This window comes from Oreochromis aureus, linkage group 3 (genome assembly GCF_013358895.1).
Source record: "Oreochromis aureus strain Israel breed Guangdong linkage group 3, ZZ_aureus, whole genome shotgun sequence".
NCBI classification, from domain to species: Eukaryota; Metazoa; Chordata; class Actinopteri; order Cichliformes; family Cichlidae; genus Oreochromis; species Oreochromis aureus.
In genome coordinates this window covers 42319257-42341330 of record NC_052944.1, presented here as the reverse complement: position 1 = coordinate 42341330, position 22074 = coordinate 42319257, and the positions used below count along the sequence as shown (strand labels likewise).

Genomic DNA, 22074 nt, shown 5'->3' with positions numbered 1-22074 from the left:
CGCTGAATTACAAAGGGGTGGCCATACCGAGCATTCAAAGCTTCCCAAGCTTGGTCATATGCTTGGTCATCTTTTCTGTAAAAGCTTCCCTCCAATACAGACCGTGCTTCTCCACTGATGTATTTGCGTAGGTAGAACAACCTGTCAGCTGGATTTGTGCATCGCCGTTCTATCAAAGCTTTGAAACTAGTGCTCCACTCTAAGAACTTAAGTGGGTCCCCTGAGAAGACTGGGGGCTCAGGTGCAGGAAGTCTGGTGAGGACCATTGTGTCATGCAAGGCTTGCATTAACAATGACTCATTGTTATTATTGTTTGGTTGTTCATTGTTATTATTCTTGTAGGTTTTCTCTGGTATGATTTCTTCAGGAGCTAATGGAGGGCAACTGACTACCTCACTGCGTGCGCTTTTGTCTTCTCCACAGGCTTCACTTGAATCTGCTTGAGAATAAGCTTTTAGCTTTGCAGTTATTACCTGAAGATCTCGCTGATTTTCTAGTCTTTTAAGCTCTTGCCTTTGTGTAGCAATAGCCTCCTCCATCTCTATCTCGGCCTGCTTCGCGGCAAGCTGTGCAGCACACTCTGCCTTTTTTACATTGATGCTTTGCTGCTCCGATAAACAGCTTGAGCGGTAGCTACGTACAGAAGGTCGGGAGATTGTAGTCCCAAATATTGACTGAGCATATTCTCTGTCTAGCACCATGTGAAGTCTCGCATTTTCTGCCTTAGCATCAAACTCTTCTTGCCCCACTTCACTCATACGTGCTTTTAAGTATTCTCATCAAGTCCGCTGTAACTGCTGTGCAGGAATCAATTTTTCTTCTAGTCTCAGTAGAAGGGGCTGACTGCGATCTTATATCTTCGTATGTATTTTTCACTTGTGTCTCCAGCCCTTCGACAGTATCCATCATGTCAGCTAATTCCTGGTCAGAGCACTCTTCTTTAAGTTTGGAACGTGTAGCTTTAACTTGTTCTTTCCAGCTTTCATATAGTTTGATAAATTTACTCTCCTTCTGAGAAAACTCTTGTTGCTTAAGTTCTAGCATTTTGGGCGTTAACTTTCGCTCCCTTGAGGATTTCCTGGGCTCTAGTCTTGAAGTATTAGAGGCAGGCTTCTGCTTGATTTCTATTTTAGCATGAATATCACCTATGAGTAACTCCAATTTCTCCCTTTCAACATCATCAGTCTGTAATTTCAATTGTTCATTCAATCTACTCAGCTCTCCCTTAAGGGAATCAATTTGTTCTCTGCATTCTTCAATATGTGATTTTTCTGTGTTTACTGACATTATACAAGTTTCACCAAACCTGCTGCATAAACAAGTTGTTGCTATATGTACATGCGATCCTGGCAAACATATAATTCTCAATACAATCTGATTCTTGCAACAGTTTGCTTAACTACACCCCTTGTTAGTCTTCTTTTAAGTTGAACTCTTAAACATTATTAGAACACTTTAAACAACACCACTTGTAAAATAAAAGGGAACAGTTTGGCTATAATGACAGGTTGGTTACCTTTAACTCAAAACCTTTCTCATACAAAATAAATTATTATTTTAATAGACCTCTCCAAACTTTACTAACAGTTGTGCATATATCACAGCCCAACCTGACGCTGACTGCAGAGCCGTTATCTTTTCCTTGAAGGCCGCCAGGGATTATACAGTTTTTGCTGTGTGCAGCGGCAGAGAGTTGCAGAGCTGTAGTTTATGATGGTCAATGTCGCCCTCTATTGGTGAAGTCGTGGTCGTTGCCGTCCAAAGCGCCAATCATGGTGTTTCCTCTTTTTAAGTTTGCAAGCCTCTTTTCCGCTGTGTTCTCGAACCACACACTGCGCCGTCAAGAACGTTTCTTCTTTTCTTATTCTGGAACATACATTGCTTCTAACGTCGAACTTCCAGCCACAGTGGCGGTACGTTTTCACTGTAACTACAGGGGTCCAACAAAGAATGGCCACGCATCATACTGATGTCTTCGGAAATTTATTCCTCTCTCTCTCTGACTCTTATTGTCTTCAGACACCGTGAAAACTGAAGAAACACAAAGTTTACAACATAACTGTTTGAGCTTATCAGTCTCTCATATCATTGTCCATAAACAGTCTTGTGCAAGCAGAACAGAAAAAATGCACAATAATGTATATCACAAAAATGTCCTCTCATTACCAGTGTAGAACACGTATGCAACATTATACAAACATTATACATGAAACCATACCGTGCGCCTCTTGGACCACATGCAGAATGACATTAACGCTATGCGACTGTAGATGCATCTGTAGCTCTGTATCCATGCTAGCTTCACCATGCCATGGTTGCGCTCTCAACCAAACTCTGGTCATGTGACCATTACAAACTCTACCTCATACAAACTTTACAGCACTTTACAAACCCATATTTTGTCACATATTTTAGACATGTTTTTTAATCAATTTTACACTTTTATCAACTTATCTTGTAATTATTAAGCATCTCTCTATCACAGAAACATATGAAATAAACAACTTTATTTTAACTGTCTCAGGGACAGTTACACGTGATTTGGAGAGCCCAGCGCTGCTCCCGACGCAGGGGAAAGTAATTCTGTCGGGGAGACTGTGAGATTATTCTGTTATCATATGTTACCTTATATATGTAATCAAAGTAGTTGAATTATGATACTGCTGTAGATCATATTATACCCCTTAATATAGAGTGTGTGATCAGTATGTAGTTTTAGTTTGCATTATACTTCTGACTTAAAAGAGTGTGAAAATCATTAGGTCTATTGGATTGACCTGTATTACTCGACACTGTTGAATGTGTTACATGGTTTCTTGACATTTCATACTGCTGAATCATGAAGAGAATGTTGGGTGCAGAAGGCCTTGTTGTTCTGATAGCAGAAGAGACAGACCACATTCCATACCCCCACCTTTACCGAGAGCATAAAAACAAGGAGCCGAGGTCATAACTTAGGTGCCGTAAGAGAGAAAGAATGTGAATGTTTAGGCTTTTACGACTAGGTGGGGGCCACTAGAGGCTATAAGAAGCTGAGTAACCCGTCACCATTTTGAGACTTGCTGTGACCCTCTGCAGGCAGGTCTCCCCATCATGATGGTTCTTATGCTCTTAAGTGTTGAATTATATGGAAATAAAGTATTGTTGATTGAGCATTTATACACCGAGTATTGTCCTTCCTTCAGCCCAAAGATTAAAAGAATTGGGAGATTTAACAACTTGGTGCCGTGACCCGGATCTTTGGCGTGCTGAGGAGGGGCAGATTTGGCCTGTGGTGAGATCGTGGGGCGAGGCGAACAGAGGGCCGGCCTAAACAAAAAGGTAAGCTGTTACGGCCCTAGCAGGGCCGCCTCCTGAAGTTGTCTGTGTGGGCGTGTCCGACCATCTCTCCTGTCTTAGCTGCCACCTTTTTTCTTTTGTGCAGCATTTTTTTTTTTTTTTTTGTTTGCGGACCGTCCACCGGGTTCCTCCCTGTCAGGGATATTTTTCTGTGGCGGTTTTGGCAAGCTGCAGTCAGCTTTGCAGATGCTATGTCTGAGCAGTAAGCATGGCGGAAAATCATCTGGAGTACGGCTACCTCGAGGGCGAGTCCATCGGAGAGCAATTCACGGAGGACCCGGAGCTGCTGGCCATCAAGGCCAGGGTGCAGGAGCTGGAGATGGAAGAAGAGTCGGAAAGACTGAAGGAGGAGGAGAGGTGTGATGCAGTGGACATGCAGCTCCTGACCAGCAGCCCTCAGTCTGGACCTTTCTACAACATGACTCCCGAGGAGAGGATAGATGCAGACAACAGGTCGATCTATGTTGGAAATGTAGACTATGGAGCCACTGCAGATGAGTTGGAGATCCACTTCAATGGCTGTGGTCCTGTCAACAGAGTTACCATCCTGTGTGACAGGTTCTCCGGCCATCCTAAGGGCTTTGCTTACATTGAGTTCTCCGATCGGGATTCTGGCCAGAGTGCCATTAGTGTGGTTACAGCTTGTGAGCTGTGTTTTGAGGACAACTGCTGATCCCTGTCAAAGCACAGCCTGTTGTATTATAAATTTCCAAATTAATCTGTTCGCTGAGTTACACGTATTTTCACATTAAATTTGTCGGTGTTTGGTTTTTGGCACGAGATACTAACAACATAAGTTGAGGCTGAATTCCAGTGTGTTAGATAAACTGCTTCTACCAAGAAACTAATAATATACTACGTTGAGCTAGTTGCAGTTGAACTGCTTCTACCAAGAAACTAATAATACACTACGTTGAGTCTAGTTGCAGCCCACTTTACCTTCCACATTTAACTTTGTCTAAGACTGGCTTCTGTAGCAATAATACATTAGAATCTTTTTTGGAGATGCGGCCATAAGTCCAGTACATTGAATAGAGGTTTTGAAGTTGGTTTATGGTGTCGGTTGAGTCCTCGTTGATGCGGCCATGAAATTAGTATAAAATTAAGGTTAAGCAGATACTGGCTTACGGTGTCGGTTAAGCGCCAGTAACGCGTAACGCGTCCGTAGGTTTTGGTTTATGATGCGGCCGTGTTCTGGTGATGCGGCCGTAAGTGCAGCATGAGTGGTAGCTGGTTTCAGCACATTGAATAGAGGTTAGACGGTGGTTTATGGTGTCGGTTAAGCCTCGAGGGCTGCGGTCATAAAATTATAAGTAAAATATTTACTTCACCCTGATTAAAGGTAAAGCAGACGCTGGTTTATGGTGCGGTTTTGAGCCTCGGGGACGTGTGCATCACTTCTGTTTTATGATGCGATTTTGCCCCGTGGTGGCGGCCATAAGCGCAGTGAAAGGGGTACATGGTGTATGGTGCGGTTGTGCTTCGGAATAGTTCTAACAGTTGAGCTCAGAGGTTTCTGTGCATGTTTCCACTGGTGAAAGGCGCTCTCTGTGTGTCTTACTGCTCGTGAAACGCGTTGTGTGTGTGGGTGTGTTTCTGTGTGTGAGACGCGCTCTGGGTGTGTTTTTGTGTGTGAAGCGTGAACACAGTGACAGTGACGGTTGATGTGTGAATAGGAGGACATTAGTGCGAAGAAAATGCTTTAAGATCAAAGGTTGATGCCTAGTGTACCTGTGGAAATTAATTTTGCCCTGGGGTTGGCTCCCCCACCGTACGTTGGACGCGGCGTATGGACCAGCGGCGTCTGGAGGTCCAGGTTTATCACCTGAGAGCTGAGGGCCCTCAAACGATAACAGAATAACACTGGAACGGCCGTGTAATCACGGGTTCACATTTATTCTGGAATAGAACAAGAGAATGCTTTGACATCTAAGGTTGAGTTCTACCATAGGTGAAATATAAAAAGGTTGAATTCCTCGTTTCAGTGGTTGAAATTGTTGTGTGCCTGTCCCCTGACGAGTGGGAAATTAAACAAAGAGGGAATTTGGAGCCACATAGAGATAGACGGGCATAATTGGGTGTATTACTCTGTGGTGTAATAAAAAATAATAATAAAAAAAGGAGAGAGAGAGAGAAGAGGTGTGTGTGTGGAGAATTATTGAGAAGCAGAGAGAGAATGTGTTGGGAGACTGGCGTGCAGTTTGCGCTGTCAAGGTGGGCGTGTTGCCTGCTTATCTGTTTAACAATGATGACAATGATATTAAATAAATCTCTTAGTGTCTTAATACAGGAAGCTACGGACCTGGACCAACTGCCCCCACAAGCACAGCGGCCGAAGCAAAATTATAAGTAATGGGAACCACACCCAGCACGAATCAGCAGCTGTGAAACAGACAGCAGCGAGGAGAGAATTAGAGGAGAAATTAAGAGAAGTTTTAACACAAAATTGGGGCCAACAGACTTGTGGAGGTTGGGAAGGCGTCCGGAGCATCACAACAAAAGGTGAAACAAAAACACACACAAGCAGAGAAATGTGAGAGAAAGGCTCCTTTTAAGGTAATGCCTTGTTGGAGAAAAAGTTAAAATTAACCTGCCTACAAATGCACACACATGCAATGAAAAAAACAGCTTACACTCATGAACATGTGAAGATTTTCCAGCAAGGTTAAAGCAGCAAAAATTAACATACACCTGTTTGGTTTTTTTTAAGGATGAAGTTTATCCATTACTAACAAATAAACCCTCTAGGTTGCAGGACAACAATTTAGCTTCAAAGAAAAAAGAAAATAAAGAGACTGGTATGACCAACCAGTGAGGAAACAACAAATTTAGTGGTTAAGAGTCAAATTGTGAGATGTTTTCTGATGATTGAACAACACAAGTGATTACTGACGGAAAGAAAATTCTCTTTTTGTGAGTTTAAACATGATCTTAAGAATTTGAACATGTGCATGTTGTCCTGTCAACTTGGTGAGTTATGAGTTGATTATATCGTGAGAAAAAAAAACAAACAAACAAAAAAAAAAACCAAAAGGCGGAGAGAAGGCTGACACAGGGCCTGGCCCGGTGTTTCTCCCCTCTCTTTGTAACACAGCCAACACAACATCATTTTCCTGTTCGTACACTTCTGTTTGTTTTTGTTTTGTTTTGTTTTGTTTTGTTTTTTTCTCTTTATGTTTAATTACAGGCTGCTTTGCCGGCCCTGAAAGCCGAGGCTGACCTGGACTCCTGCTCTCCCCTCTACGTGACCCTGACCAAATGCTGCAACAGCTGGACCCACAACAACAACCTGAAAATGTCAACAGTGCTACAGGAATGCGATCTCATGCAGCAGAGACATAGAGAGCACTAAAATCTAAGGCCCGTTTCACTACACGGGGGAAAATTCTCCGACAGCTTCAGCTGACAGAGCTGTGACGAGACGCCCGCCAAGCCCGAATGAAAAGTAAGGCCGAGCAAAGGAATGCTGACCTTAACAACTCTGCATTAACACTGTGCAGGACAGTGATGGACCAACATGCATGATCGGGCAGCAGAGAAAAGGGCGTGACCGAGACCGAAGGAGCAACTGAGGTCAAAAGGCACCTCAGAATGGACAAAAAACACAGAAGAAGATGCAGGTTTCACCTACGGTGAGCATGGACATTGGAGAAAGGACTGCCCCAATTGGGGTCAGAACCAGGATGGACAGAACTTTGAGCAGCAGCAGCAGCAGCAATGGTCGCAAACAGACTGAAAAGGAGGAGGGCAGGACCCCAGGGGACGCTTCAGGCTGTGGTTTACCCAAGACACCAGAACAGGAAAGTGATGAGCACAAACACACACACACACACACATCGAAATGCTGATTCACTGAGAAGTGATCCACACACATACACATACACATGCACACGTTTGTGCAATGAAGAGTGATGCACACACACATGCTGATGCAATGAAGAATGCTTTGCTTATGCTGATATGCAAAATGCTGCACAACATCCCAATACATAATTTTTATGAGGAGCCATTGATTACCATTGATTACTTAGAATGTGTTATATGTCACCCAGAGGGCATTTATGTAGAGTTAAGAAATAAGGTCTAAAACGGTTTGGTTATGAAAATAATGTCTGTGCGTGATGTCTGTTTATGGCTCAAGGCCTTGACTGAATTCTTTGCTGTGCTTCACACAGCCCTGATGAGGAACAGTGGCACAGAGTGAAAATGATGAAGTTTTAGGTCGGAGTACTGCATTTTCTGTGATTGAAATTTAATACAAGGAGGAACAAAGGTACTACGGTACCTGAGGTTCTCATTCCCACACAATATTGTCCCGGCAGGAAGCAAAACGTTCCTGTGAATTTCTGGTTGATTTTTTTGGTTTTGCTTAGCGCTAGCTTGATTTTATCAGTGAGCTTTGGCTTGTGTTCTTTCTCTAACTGAGAGAGAGATGATTTTATGTTTGGACATGTCTGCAACGGGCCCTAGTTTGTGTTATTTTATTAGTATTTTGTTGGTTACGTCTGTTTTCGTTTTTGTTACAGTGCACTGAGATAAGAAAATCTGAGAGGTGTGATCCACCGGTGGTGATATTTTGTGAGTTCATGATTTAACAATCAGCTCTTTAAACCAGGCCTGAAAGATTGAAATTTAAAGCGCTATAAAATATTATTACTGTAAACAGTTGCAAAGTGTGCTTCTCCATGATTGTAATTGGCTTGAGAGAAATTCACTTATATGGGACACTGATTGCGTGGTAAGTCCTGAGTCTAAAAGGATTGCAGCGAGTCAATCCAGTCCAAAAAACAAAGAATTGTTTTCCTTTAAAATGATGACGTCATCTTGCTGGTGATGGATGCTCGAATAGGTCGCGCGTGAGACTCCATTATCAGCAACATCTGGTATGAAGGTGTGTGAATGGATGCATGTGACTGGACTGTGATGGACTGACTTGATACTGAGACAAAGACTGCACGGACTTTAGGATTAGTAAATGCCAACAAACAATTCACCTAGCTGGCAAGAGAAGGGTGGATGCTTCGCTTTGTTTTGTTTTGTTCTTGCAGGAGCAGGAGGATAAGAGAGACCGGAGGAGGAGACTGTAGCTTCACATGAGAGTGTGGAACTGCAGGTTTAACCCGTTGGTTGCTAATTTTGAGTTCTGAGATATGGTGTCACTAACCTTCTCTTTTAATTTTCTAGCTCCGATGGATTGACACATGGGAGTGTGTCAAAAAGGGGGGAGTTGAGTTTTAACATCAAACAATGGTTTTATGAACATTTTATGACTTTATTTGTGGGTTTAATCATTTATCCCCATGATTACAACTAAAAACATTTTTTCTGTCCCACTTCATTTAGACAGCATGCTGCGACAGTGGGTGAGAAAAACATTACTACTATGAAGGGGAAATAAGCAAAGTTACACTGTTTTTCTTTTGGTGCATATTATCCAGCAACAGCTAACTGTCATTTAAAGGAGACAGTGAGTGCTTTTTTGAGCACATCTTCAGCTCAGCCTTCTTCACCTCAGGCTGCTATCTTTTAGCCATCAGTGCCAGCACCATACATCACAGCATGTCTCACTGTAAACTTTCACTTTCACTCTTGCTGCAATCCTTCTGTCACAAATCTTACCTAACACTCTACTCTTCTTCACCTCTTTTGGAAGGTTGAACCCAGATATTTAAAATCATCTCAGTTTCTCTAGATCCACAAAGACACTGAAGCTCTTTCTAACATTCTCTATACTTCATGCCTCTGTCGTCACTACAGCTCTGCATGTCACCTTTGTTTATGGAAATCTGTACCAGTAGACTATTTCTTTAAGTTCGTTCACTCCACAGACTCAGGGTGTTGATTATCTTTGTTTCTATTTAGCACAAAAAGGATATTGTGAAGAAGGAAATTTTGAGTTGCTCCTCAGAGTTTTAACTAGTTTCAGCCTATGCCATGTAGTGTGTATTTAAAAAAAGCAGAAAGACCAAAAGCTGACTGGTTTTAAAATATGATGTATATCTGGTCCACCCCTCCCTGCAGCGGAGCTACAGAACACACCCCACCACAGCCTGATCTGTCACTTCCCCTTTCTTTTATTGTTTGTTCCCTTGGTATTAAAAGTTACAAAATACATACATGTGATCATAAGTTTTACTTGGGCTTTAACCCGACAATTCAGCTAACCTTTGATAAGGTTTCTTCTTTTCCTCTGTTTTTTTCTTAACTGACTGTCATTGTGATTTCAGAGACTTTCCACCTCCACAGCAGGACAAATTCAGCAGTGTCTGTGGAAGAGGAGAAGAAAAAGGAGCCAGGCAGCACCAGCTCAGAGGTGGAGAGGAGAACATGGGAAAAAACAGATATGCTCATTTCCACTTGAGAGAATTGCTATATAGGTTTTTTTGTTTGTTTGTTTGTTTTTAGGTCTTTTTTTGTTTTTGTTTTTGTTTTTTCTTTCTTTTGGGGGATTGGGGGGGTATTTACTGAGGTATCGGCAAATATTATAACATAAAATAGAACAGGCATTTAAGGGCAGAATATTTAGCAACAAAGAGTACAAATCAAGTGAAAATATTTTATTTCATTAAAAAAAAAAGCTATAACGTATTCCTTGCTGATTTTTTTATGGTCTTCTATTTTCCCTCACTGTGGTTGGCACTTCCCCAAACTGGTTCTGGTGTCTTCCTCTTAAAAGGGAGGTTTTTCGTCTCACCATCACAAAGTCCCTGTGCATACTGGAGTCATCTGATTGTTGAGGTTTCGTTCTAATATTGTTGACTCTTTACCACGCAAAGGAGGAGAAGGAGAAAAAGCTAAATATTATCTTCAATGTACCAACTCTCAGCATAAGAAAATAAGGAAAATGGCACAGTGTGGGATGGGTCATTGCAAGTTTGTAACAAACAAGTAAGTAAAACATTCTTTTTAAAATGTGTTAATAAAATGTGAATATTTGGACATCATCATTATCACCTCTGTAACAAATCAGAAAATCCAGTAGTTAATATTCGGTCTTTTATCAAATGATCTAACCCTGGAAGCTGTTCTCCTAAATGTCATTTACTGATTTCTCACAGCTCCTAATTTCTCACAGCATACAATCCTCATCAATAGGAGGCAGGATTTTTTTTTACTTAATAAAATACTTGCATAAACACACACTAAAAAAATATTTTACCGAAGGATGGCTCAAAATTGTAAGGTTTATAAACGAACTTCACATATTTCTGTGGCTAAATAAGAAATGTAATTAAAGAGAGCAGAACTTTACTAAACTTAACCTGAAGCGTCGAAGGCAGGAGATGCATATGCAAAGCCTCTGTGTGGGGCTTTGCATATGCAAAGAGAGAGGACCAGTGTTGGGTAAGTTACTTTAAATTAGTAACTTAGTTACATTACTAGTTACTTCTCTAAAAAAGTAACTCAGTTACTTCAAGTTACTCGTTACTTTCAAAGTAACTAGTTACTAGGGAAAGTAACTTTGGTTTTACTCAGAATTCTCTTGTTAATGTGTTGCTTCTGTAACTGGATACCCAGCAAGATTGCCAGTCTTCTATCTTGCTTACATGCCACAAGTGCACTGTGCCACCTACCAACAGAAAGGAAAAAATAATGTGCACATTTCCATGAGAGAAATCCCACGCCTGGACCGTCGTTGACCGCCGCCATGATTCTAGCCTGCTTTTTACATCCAACACAAAAACTGCAGTCGTGGTGCTTTTGATTGTACTGTTAAAATCTCCCAATTCTTTTAATCTTTGGGCTGAAGGAAGGACAATACTCGGTGTATAAATGCTCAATCAACAATACTTTATTTCCATACAATTCAACACTTAAGAGCATAAGAACCATCATGATGGGGAGACCTGCCTGCAGAGGGTCACAGCAAGTCTCAAAATGGTGACGGGTTACTCAGCTTCTTATAGCCTCTAGTGGCCCCCACCTAGTCGTAAAAGCCTAAACATTCACATTCTTTCTCTCACACGGGGCCTAAGTTATGACCTCGGCTCCCTGTCTTTCTGCTCTCTGTAAAGGTGGGGGTATGGAATGTGGTCTGTCTCTTCTGCTATCAGAACAACAAGGCCTTCTGCACCCAACATTCTCTTCATGATTCAGCAGTATGCAATGTCAAGAAACCATGTAACACGTTCAACAGTGTCGAGTAGTACAGGTCAATCCAAAAGATCTAATGGTTTTCACACTCTTTTAAGTCAGAAGTATAATGCAAACTAAAACTACATACTGATCACACACTCTATATTAAGGGTATAATATGATCTACAGCAGTATCATAATTCAACTACTTTGATTACATATATAAGGTAACATATGATAACCGAATAATCTCACAGTACTCAGAACTTGGAAATTCTGCCTTCTGAATAGGAAGATGTAGGTAACACCAGACTGCAGATGAGCTGCATACAGAGCTGGACTGGGACAAAAAAATCGTCCCGGGCATTTTGACTAGAGACCGGCCCACCATTATAGGAAAAATCATAAAGCCTTTGAATGAAAATAAACACTGTTGTGACAGTGATGTACACTGTTCTGATGGTATATATGTATCAATCTATCAATTGTTTGTTGTAAGACTCAGATAATTATTTTTTTTTAAAGCGAGACATTTTAAATGAGAATAATAAAGAAAAATATTTCCTTGTGCCCCCCTTTCCCTGTTAATGCCCTACCTGCCCCCCTGGCAACACTTTGCTAGACTCGCCCCTGCACAGTTACCAGCTGTCAGCTACATAGAAAAGGATCCTGGTGTTATTTGTCTCTCAGAAACAGTTCATAACTTCCCTTCAACTCATCCATGTCACCTAAAAGGTAAACCTGTTTCTCCATCACCTGTTCAGCTCTGATGATTCAGTAAGGACATCTCCTGGTTTCATCTGCATGTTTCCCTCTCACCAGATAACCAAACCGATATCATGACCAGCAGCTTTACAGCTGTGGCTCCAGCAAACATCAGCTGATACTAGAAATTAATATTAAATAAATTCTAACAACAGCTGATCAAGCTTAAACTTGCTGCTGTTGTTTAACGCGACATCCCTGGTTTCCTCTTTCTGGCGCAAAGTGGGCGATAAACAAACAAGAGAGAAAAGCCGATCAGCTGATCATTGATCAGTTTCGTGATTGAAGTAGAAACGGGAGAGGAGAGAATGAGAGAAGAAGAGGCAGCTGTGCAGCTTCAGCTTTGTGTCTTTTTCATTGTAGCTGAAGTCCGGGACAAACTGTGTTCCTTTTCACCTCAGTACGAAACGCGTAATATTTTCTCTGAATACCAGACGATTCTGTTTTTACGGGACGGTTGGAAACTCTAATAATTAACCGTATGAACAAAATAAAGTTCAACATCAGTAACATAGCACCCACCCAGCTGTATAGAAACTCCGTCATGCTAGCTAGCACGCAGTACGAAAATGTCAGCATACCGAAAATAAACTCCACCTAAACTTGGTTTATATCTGACTCCGATAGACTGCAGGTCATAACTTCTTACCTGAAGTTCAGTTCACCTGACACGCGGACCGGCGGCCGCTTGGGTCTCTCCTCTTGCCTCCCTTTCCTTCATCCACCTGCTGGCCTCCACCACTTGCTAATGTTATTGAATCTGTGGAAGCTCCGCGATATCCACCACACGAAGTAACGAGTAACGAGCCTATCTAAATCCCAGTAACGAGTAACGCGTTCCTGGTTTTGGCATAATAACTAGTTACCGTGCTCGTTACCACAATAATAACGTAGTTACTGTAACGCGTTACTTAATAACGCGTTAGTCCCAACACTGGAGAGGACACATGAAGAAGAGTACTGTATGCAGTGTCTGATGAAGATGTGAAGCTGGGAGACTTAATATCTGCTTTTAAATGCAATCAAACATGACTTGTAAGATTTCCACTGTGTCTGCGGTCACATCTTCAAAATAAGCAACAAATCAAGCATGCATGTGCACATGGGCACGCCACAGTTCTCTGTCTGTGTTAGAGTGAATTGTTAAATGTTTGTCATTTTTATGTTTACCATTTGTACATTGTTTAACTGTGTGTTGAAAGGAATTCATTCTGTTCTCCCCTCCCCAGATTCTCGAGGTTCTGAGTGGGGGGCTGTAGTGTTTTTATCACAGGCAACATCCTTGTAAAGGTCTGTTTGATGTTTGGTAAAACTTCCTGCCCTTTGTATGGTTTCACTGTGTTATCTATGGCAAACCATACATTGGGTGTGGGGGAGATTACCTTCTTTATGATCAAGGATGTTGCCCGTTGCTTTTCATTCCTCCTGCTTTTATGTTTTTATGACCCTTTGGTCAGCAGGAAGTCACGGACACAGAGAGGAGTGTAGAAATGTGTGTAAACGTTGTCTCCAACTAGTGAGGGTGGTAGTACTGCAGGCTACCAGCTTCCCTAGGGTGGACACACACACACACACACACACACACACACACACACACACACACACACACACACACATATACATACAGTGCCTTGTCTTTGTAACCAAGGGGGGTTACGAGGGGAGGTGTTTGTAAACTATTGTTTGAAGGTTTTCAATAAAAGGCAGCGAGAGGAGGCCATCGTCAGGGATCATTTGTGATGAGCTGAGATACCGACGATACCTCCCTTTCAAGTAAAAATGATCGATCGCTGTTGCCTTGTTTTTCTTTCACGGGAATAAGTCCTGGATACAGGGGGGTCTGAGTTTAGACCCAACAGTCTGGTTTCAGTGAAATGTGCAGAATAAACTGAGGGATCGGTGCATTTGGCTGCATTTGCTGAGGTTCTATGAATCTACATCATGATACTAAAACAAAGCTCTCCTGTTGTTATCTGAGAATCTTCCCCTAACAAAGCTGTTTCACCTCACAGGGAGAAGATGATGTTGATCATTTTGATCTTCAGCCTAAAGTTCTCTCAGGTGTCTACCCAAAGAAACGACAGTGAAGATGGTGAGCTATAATCATGCTCATTCATTTAATAATATAAGGTGTATGGATAATGCATCAGCTGTGAGCTTATCAATCAAATTTCCAAGGCTCTAAATTCACTCAGACCTCTGATTACAACAGTGTACTCATATTTTCATGCAGGAGGAAGATCTACATCAGACATCCTGAAAATTGTACTCCAGTTACTACTGGGTCCTTTTTTGGCATGTATGATATATTCTCTATGGAGACATCAGGCACGCTTACGTCGTCAACGATAACAACACCAGCATTAGTTTCCATGAGGAGCAGAGAGGAGGATCAATAACACATGATCATCAATCTGTGTATTGATTTGACAGAGAAATTTAAGGAAACCAGCAGCTGATCTTAGTCATCTTAAGCTGTTGTCTAAACATCAATTTGACAACAGCTTGTAGAAATCCATAGTTACATTTTAGCAGTTCATTTATATTTTCTATTAATTTTTCTCTTATTTCTGCATCTGATGTTGTTTCCAGAAACATCAAAAATATTACTGTCTTTACGTTATTTACATTCCTAGTTTATAAGGACATCATATGATATTTTTAGAGTTCATGTTTCTGCTCTTTTTGGTGTTTTAAAGGTGAAGTCTGTAAGATGTTAACACATAAGTCCTTCTACTAATGAAGGTGTGTGCAGGAAGGTGTGTTCAGGCCTAAAGATTGGTTTCACAAACAGATGTAAATGTATATTCATGGGATAATAAAAGTTTATTCTATTCTATTAATGGTTTACCAAAATGTTTATTATGTTACCAGCACTGACCCCCTTTTTAACTCTCAGTCTGAACGGTGTGACACAGTTGTGGCAGAAACTAGACAAACACTGAATAATCTCTGTGAAGTGATGTTTTCCAGGTCTAATATATTTATTTCCATAATTACCTTATCAAAACTTTGGATTACAACTCTAAATTTTTTGTAGTTTATCATTTACTCACTAAACTAAACTAATATTTTTCCTTAAAAAAATATAATTAAAAATGGAATTTCAGAGTACCTGTGTCCATATTATGCTATTATAGGGTCAGACTGTCTGGAACACATGAACAGATCCTGTCGATGTGCCAAAAAGAGAATGAGGTTTGGAAATGTTTTGAAGTGAAACAGTGACACCTGCTGGAATACAAGGGGCTATGAAACATAGTTACGTTTGTGATGTGACGCACATGTTACGCTTATGTTATGATGTTAACTGTTTGGTTGTGTTGAGAAAAGATGGAATATTATATTGCATAAAATAACACTGATTGCAAGCTGTCGGATTCCAGCTTGTTAGTCTGGTGACTCTAACAGGCTCTCCTCCTCACAGTCCTCATTTACAAAGTGTTTTACAAATCCGCTAGCGCTAAACAATAAGGAACCGCTTACTGCCGAGACAGACATTGAATAGACACTATATTCTTTCATTCTTAACATAAAACTCATAACATAAACATAAAACTTAGACTGATTTTTAGTTTTTGCATCCTTATTTTCCCCTGAATTATTGGTCCTATTACTAGTTAGCTAATATACAGTAAACTAATATAAGTCTATTAACTGCAACTAGCCAAACTGGTGATGTCTCGTTCTGTACTGGCACAAGATGGCGCTAAACGTGTTTTTAAAACTTGAACTTCAAGCACTTATTAAATCTAGCTTCACAGACAGAGTTATATCTGTGTCAGTTTTTGAAAAGAGGGCTCAATGGTGTAAGTTAGCCTTCATATGTGTAGCTTTCATGCTCCCTTTAAGACCCATACTGTTTGTTTTTGGTGCACAACCTTATGCAGTGCTATACAGTGAAGTCCCACTCTGGAAAGGTTTTCAAAAGCAGACACTCATGCTTCCATTTGACTGCATTTTGTTTTTAAACTGTAATCACTATTAAGAGTTAATGCTGCTTATTCACTGAATAAAAAATAAGGTGAAATAAAATATGCTTTATTTAACCCAAAAGCAGGGAAATTACTGTGTTATAAATGCCAAATTATTAAACATACCCATAAAAGCATCACTTAAAATACATAGACAAGAGAAAAAAAAAGGAAATGAAAATACAAAGTTCAATGAATACAACAAGGAATCAAACCAAAGGAGAATTCCCTCAACAAGTAATATGGATGTATTCTGAAGTGAGCAGATCAATGCCCAATTCATGACCAAACATGTGCAGATTGAAACACCTTTTAAACACCTTTCTTCTTGCCTTTCACATTAATGTGTCTGTCCACTCAAAAGATCGGTCACACTGTGGTCCAGGAAGTATGAGTATAGTAACATGTCCAAGAATCACATCAAACTCCATTGCTTCCTCTGGGTTGAGTTCACCAGTTTGCAATCAGCTGGCAAAGTGTCTCGACTGCAAAGTGTGTAAAGAAAAACCAGAAAAACAAGAAGTGAAAGACATTTCACTTTACAGCCATTTCACCGCCCGCAGCTGTTGCAGCAGTCTACCAAGCAGCACTGTGGGGACTTGACTGACAACTTTTTTTATGTTTTGCATTTTGAGAATAAGACAATATTTGTAAAAGTCAAAAATATTATTTCAAGAACAAAATCAAAATATCTACAAACAAGTTGTTTCAAATAAAGTTAGCATTAGTGCCGCTCATGACTGCTGTGTCCTCTACAATATGCCTTGTGCAATTTAACTGATGAAATCATATGTCAAAGTCCCTTTTGATAACAAGTAAATTATTTCTCTGTGCACATGAACACAATGTGGTAATAGACACAGAAAAGAAGGACTTTGAAGAGATGGTACAGAATATTAGTGAACAGGCTATTCTGTTCTTTCTTCCTTAAAGACCCACAGCTGTTGCCCCCATGATATACAATGATCTTCATTTGAGTATTTTTAAGTGAAAAAAATACATCATACTGCATATGCAATATATATGGGGAAATTACACCATAACTCACTACATCAATAATTATTTGCTTCTGAAATCTAATTTCTATCAACTCTTAGTTCAAAAGCTCATTTTACAAAAATAAACAAATACTGAAAAAGATTTTCAAAAGCAAAGAATCAGCATTTTAACATCTCTGATTTTCTTTTTTTGTCATTTTTCATCTTTCAAGTGTAATTTTTTTTTGGCACTAACAGGTAAATTTTCTTATAGTGAGCTTTTTTTTGCTGCTGTTTGTTTGTTTTTAACTGTAGCATAACTGGAGCAGGTAAGAAAGTCGCTGTTGGTTTGACTCATTTGATCAGGGACACAGTGGCAGCGTTTCATCATGTTGTTGATCTGTAATATACAACACACAACACCACAGTCAGACAAAATCAAATGCAGACAAACAGTTAAACATTTAGATGCAATAAAAGTTTGCAAACGTACCGTTTTAAACCATCATGAAGAAATTTTATTGAAAGTATGATGGTTCCTGCATTTGCAATAATTAAAAATACGGCCAGAACAAACAGAGCTGTTTCCTCCTGACTTGTCCTTCTTCCTGCCAGTTGTGGATCTAGAAAACAAAGGATTGTTTTTGAAAACAGTAATTACAGTAACACAGCAAAATAAATAAATAAATTTTGCTGTGAAAATTTTTTATCTTTATTGCATTTCCATACATTTTTCTATACCTTTTCCTGTCAGTGCAAATCAGCGTGGAGGATATCACAACCGTAATGAAGTTTAAACACTTTTAACTTAAATAATTCCACAATTTGCTATAAATTTTTGACACTGAACTTTTTAGACAAATAAAAATAAAATTTATTGAAACACTCTCTGAATGCAGGTCCTTTAATCTGATTTACCTTTTGGTGGTCCAAACATTGGAGGTTTAAGTGACACGTCACTGCTGTCTCCATCAGAGGTTGGACCCACACTCAAAACAAAGTTTTCTGAGAATGAAAATCTGAATTAGTGTTTGTTCATCTGCATTGTAGCTATACTCCAGTAGTAAAGAGATAAAGGAGTCAACGTACCATTTGTATCGAGCCTCCATTTCTTCAGGCTGTTGTCGTAGTCAGCAGCCACGTCACACCTGTAGCTTCCAGAGTCTTCAGCTGTGACTCTGGACAGATGAAGTCTGATTCGTCCTCCTCTCAGAGCGTCTCTGTCAGTCTGAACTCGTCCTGCAAACTGCTCATCCTGAGATTCAGAGTCCTCCACTCCTCTGATCATTTTAAACAAAATCTTAGTGACGTCTGAGTGGAAAACACACATCATGTCAGCCAGAGACACGTCAGCTTGGAGCTGACTGTCCAGGCTGATGGTGATGTTGTCGTCCTCTTTGGCCTCAAAGACAGTCGGAGTCCTTTTCAAAACAAACGTCCCTGTTGAGAAGACACCACCTCATTATTGTGTGTTCATTTATCATTTTTATTTGTTTATTTATTTGAATTTATCAAAAGATAACTGTGTTTAAATGTGAACACTCACAGACAGAGGACGCCAGGCTGAGAAACAGAAGGATCCTGATCATCTTCTCTCTGTGAGAATGAATCAGAGGAAGAACGTTTTAATAAATAACTTTTTTAAACAAGGAGATAAAAACAGAAGTGTTGAAATATTTCACATTTTTTCTCATACAAAGTCTTTCATCAGCTTAAAAACCACTGAGTGATTTCCCCACACAGAGTATATACAGACACAGTTTCTGTGCAGCTAACCAGCACATGAATTAATGTACATCTATGATCCAAACCATGATCATTATTCTCTGCACACTTTCAGCAACAAGATTTAAAATGGTCTGTTGACATAAGAGTGAAGTGTGTTTTTCAGTATTACTCCAATAACATGTTTAGATGTTTTTAGGCTGAGTTTTCTACCTGTTCTTGTGTTTCTCCGTCTGTGGCAGCTGTCTCTACGAACCATGAGCTCCTCTCTACGACTGTGGAAGAACATGTAAAGTTTTCCTGTTGACTTTACTGGGTGCATTACACTCACTGACCTGTGCAATTTAAAAAGAAAAAAAAAATCAGTGTTATGGATTTACATTTCATCAGACCTCACAGCTGAACATTAGGCAACAAAGATCGGTGCTCACCAGAAAATTAAATGAAGTGAATTCAGAAGGCCTCAAAGGGACATCAAGGTCATGTACTCACTGTCGGTTTAAATCTCCTTCCTGAAATTTCACAAAAATATATTTAATAGACTTTTTAGACAGATTCAGATTTATTTTGATTTATTTTCTTGATTTTTTTTAATAATTTGTTAAGTGGTTAATATAGTTTTCTATACAGGCATGTTTACAAGCTATTTGTTTCAAAACATTCAGTTTTCTGTTGTTTATGATAGAAAAATCCACAAGCCTCATGTTTTTGACAACAACAACAACAACAACAACAATAATAATAATAATAATAATAATATTATTTGCTATTAATTTATTATTATAAACTCTTATTGACACTGTAAACAGCGCTGTGCCGCTGTTTACTTCATGTTGCGCACTTTCATAAATTCCCCTTTGGGTTTTCTTGTTTTGTATCACATGAACAAACTAAAAGCTGTTCGTCTTTCTCGGTCCTTTTTCTCTCAGATATTTGTTTTGTTTTGTTTGTTTGTTTTATCCTGTTTCCAATCTGATGAAAATTAGCCCACCGAGCTGGTCTCTTATTTAAACAGTGAGTGCAACAGAAGTAAACAACAGGAGCACACACGTTCACACGGGATGTTTTAATGTCTACTTACTTGTTTGTAGGAGAGCGATCGGCGATCTGTCCACTTTCTATCACATCAATTCTATCAACTGATGATCAGCTGGAAGAACAAACAACAGTCTGAATGTTTCGGATGAAGCAGAATAACATTAAGTGTTCAAACTGTTAATCCCAGTCACATCCTCTTTTACAGACTGTGATTAAACGTGTTCATGTAACATTTTAGTCCTGCTACTTTACAAAGACATTTTAAGAAAAAGATAAAAACGTAATAATAATAAATAAATATCAACAGCAGTACAAAACAGGGAAGAATGAGACAGAAACACAGCAAAACATACTAAAAGATCAAGTTCATACTCCTGTTGTCTCTTCTTCTTCCCGTTGGTAGCTTTTTATTCGCTTTAACACGTCGATACTGCGTTTAGGCTTCAGTTGTATAATAAGACAACTTAACATTTGCTCAAGACTCCTCCTCCTATCAGTGACATCATGATATACTGGCCAGTCAGCATTCATCTGTTGGGGTGTTTTCTTATTTTTTTTTTATTGCTGTTGTGATTTTTGTGGTCCGTTATCTAGTTTCGCTTTCATTTTGACTTAAAGCACAATGACTCCGCTGTATCAGTGAACACAGCAGTAAAACTGGAGATCAGCTGACAAGCTGTTGCACACTTTATTTGAGTGTCAGAGTCTCACTTTAGTTTAGTTATTTAGTTTTAGGAGGTTTATTTGGATATCACAGGCTAATAAAGTGTTTTTTGGATTCAAAAACTGTTTAGAAACTTTCTGATAAAATTATTTTCACATAGAGATTTATATTTATATTATTTATAACTCCAACTGTCTGTGAAAACAAGAGTAAGGACATTGGGGGGTTAAAGTGACAAAAGAAGTAAATGTGTAAACAAATTTTTATTTTCTTTCACTTGTTAACATGTGACTGCAACACTGAGTTGTTAAAGAAGAACCACACACTGCTCAAACATTTCCTGAAATGAACTCAACTCACTTTAAAAATGGCTTCTTTATTTATGTTAACTCTTAAAACCAGAAGCCTGGAAACATCAGAATCAACATTTAAAAAAAAAAAAAAAAAACATCAGGCAGAATTGGTGTCTAAATGTAAAATGTTAGCTCTGAATTTCCAGAAATCAGCATGAGGATATGAAGTTGATGTTAATACAGTTGAAAAAAACATATTCTGAATCATTTCAACAAACACACAATCACATTGTACTTTAACCTGAACACTGTGACCATAAACTGCAGTGTTTCATCAAAGTAAACATTAATAATACAGAGTTAAGTTTAGAAACGGGTGTTGTTGTTAGACTACGATTAACTGAGTACCTACGTAGGCAAACCCAGCATTTTGACTATGTATTGTGGTCTCATGACTTTTTCTGTTGTATTATCTGCTGTACTGCTTTATATTTAATGACATCACGTTGAAATAAATAAAATCTAATTTTGTTAAAAGACATTTTTCCTCCTCTCTATGTCTTTTTCTTTTGTTTATCTTTGTTAGAAGTATTGAGCGCTCGCTGTTATACATTTATCGTCGAGGCTCCGCTGTGTGGCAGGCAGAGTGGGATCCAAATGTGAGGCTCGGAAAGCAAGACAAAAAACCCAAATGGAGCTGTGTTAATGTAAACATAACATAAGGCAGAAGCAAAAAAATCAGACAACAAAAACCTAACTGGACCCACATGAGGAGGACCACACAGGTCCATCAAGACAATTTTCCCAAGGCTGCAGGAGTCAGACCATGCAATGCCCAGGAGAAAGCCTCCCATCTCTGAAAAGAACGCGACAGCACAGCTTAGGTTTGCAAAGCTGGACAAAACACATGACTTCTGGAACAATGCTTTTTGGACAAATACGACCAAAGTGGGGATATATGTCCGTAACTCATAGCTCCATGTTCAGAGAAAACCAAACCAGCACAAACAAATCATACCAAATGTCTGCACAATGATGAAAGGGGGATGATTTGGGCTTGCTGTCCAGCCACTGGATCTGTGCACTCTATAGTCACTGAGTCAGCCATGCACTCTGGTGCATATCAAAGTATTCTACAGTCAAATGTAAAGCCATCTGTCCGAAAACTAAAACCTGGCTTAAACAGGGCGATGATCCCAAACACACCAGCAAAGAATCAAGAG

General features: G+C 39.6%; 3 protein-coding genes and 1 long non-coding RNA gene across 5 annotated transcripts in view; 2 read left to right on the top strand and 2 right to left on the bottom strand.

Moving 5' to 3' along the window:
* LOC120439369 overlaps positions 1–22074 on the bottom strand; it is a 115622-nt gene that overhangs the window by 58760 nt on the left and 34788 nt on the right. The gene's annotated exons all lie outside the window — the stretch shown is intronic.
* Positions 3478–4012, top strand: LOC120433751 (polyadenylate-binding protein 2-B-like). The gene has a single exon (XM_039600580.1). The coding sequence runs from the start codon at positions 3548–3550 to the stop codon at positions 4010–4012; it is 465 nt and encodes a 154-aa protein (XP_039456514.1). The 5' UTR covers positions 3478–3547.
* Positions 10199–15018, top strand: LOC120439377. The gene is made up of 3 exons (XR_005612606.1): positions 10199–10227; positions 14193–14272; positions 14414–15018. It is a non-coding gene; the product is annotated as an uncharacterized LOC120439377 (long non-coding RNA).
* Positions 16205–20337, bottom strand: LOC116324324. 2 transcript variants are annotated; one of them, XM_039610297.1, is made up of 9 exons: positions 20248–20337; positions 19938–20006; positions 19288–19368; positions 19070–19191; positions 18678–18727; positions 18221–18571; positions 18050–18136; positions 17625–17754; positions 16205–17531 (listed from the first exon to the last, which is right to left on the bottom strand). In XM_039610297.1, exons 5-9 carry the CDS (start codon positions 18718–18720, stop codon positions 17519–17521), a joined length of 624 nt encoding a protein of 207 aa, XP_039466231.1. In that variant the 5' UTR covers positions 18721–18727; positions 19070–19191; positions 19288–19368; positions 19938–20006; positions 20248–20337; the 3' UTR covers positions 16205–17518. The 2 variants fall into 2 exon arrangements, with proteins under 2 accessions (XP_039466231.1, XP_039466232.1); XM_039610298.1 differs by having other exon boundaries at positions 20267–20337.

Coding starts and splice junctions, on each gene's coding strand:
- LOC120433751 (XM_039600580.1), top strand. CDS start 3,548: ATGGCGGAAAATCATCTGGAGTACGGCTACCTCGAGGGCGAGTCCATC.
- LOC116324324 (XM_039610297.1), bottom strand. CDS start 18,720: ATGATCAGGATCCTTCTGTTTCTCAGCCTGGCGTCCTCTGTCT. Junction 18,572..18,677: donor CAGCCTGGCGTCCTCTGTCT/GTGAGTGTTCAC, acceptor TCTTCTCAACAG/GGACGTTTGTTTTGAAAAGG. Junction 17,755..18,049: donor AATGTTTGGACCACCAAAAG/GTAAATCAGATT, acceptor TTTGTTTTCTAG/ATCCACAACTGGCAGGAAGA.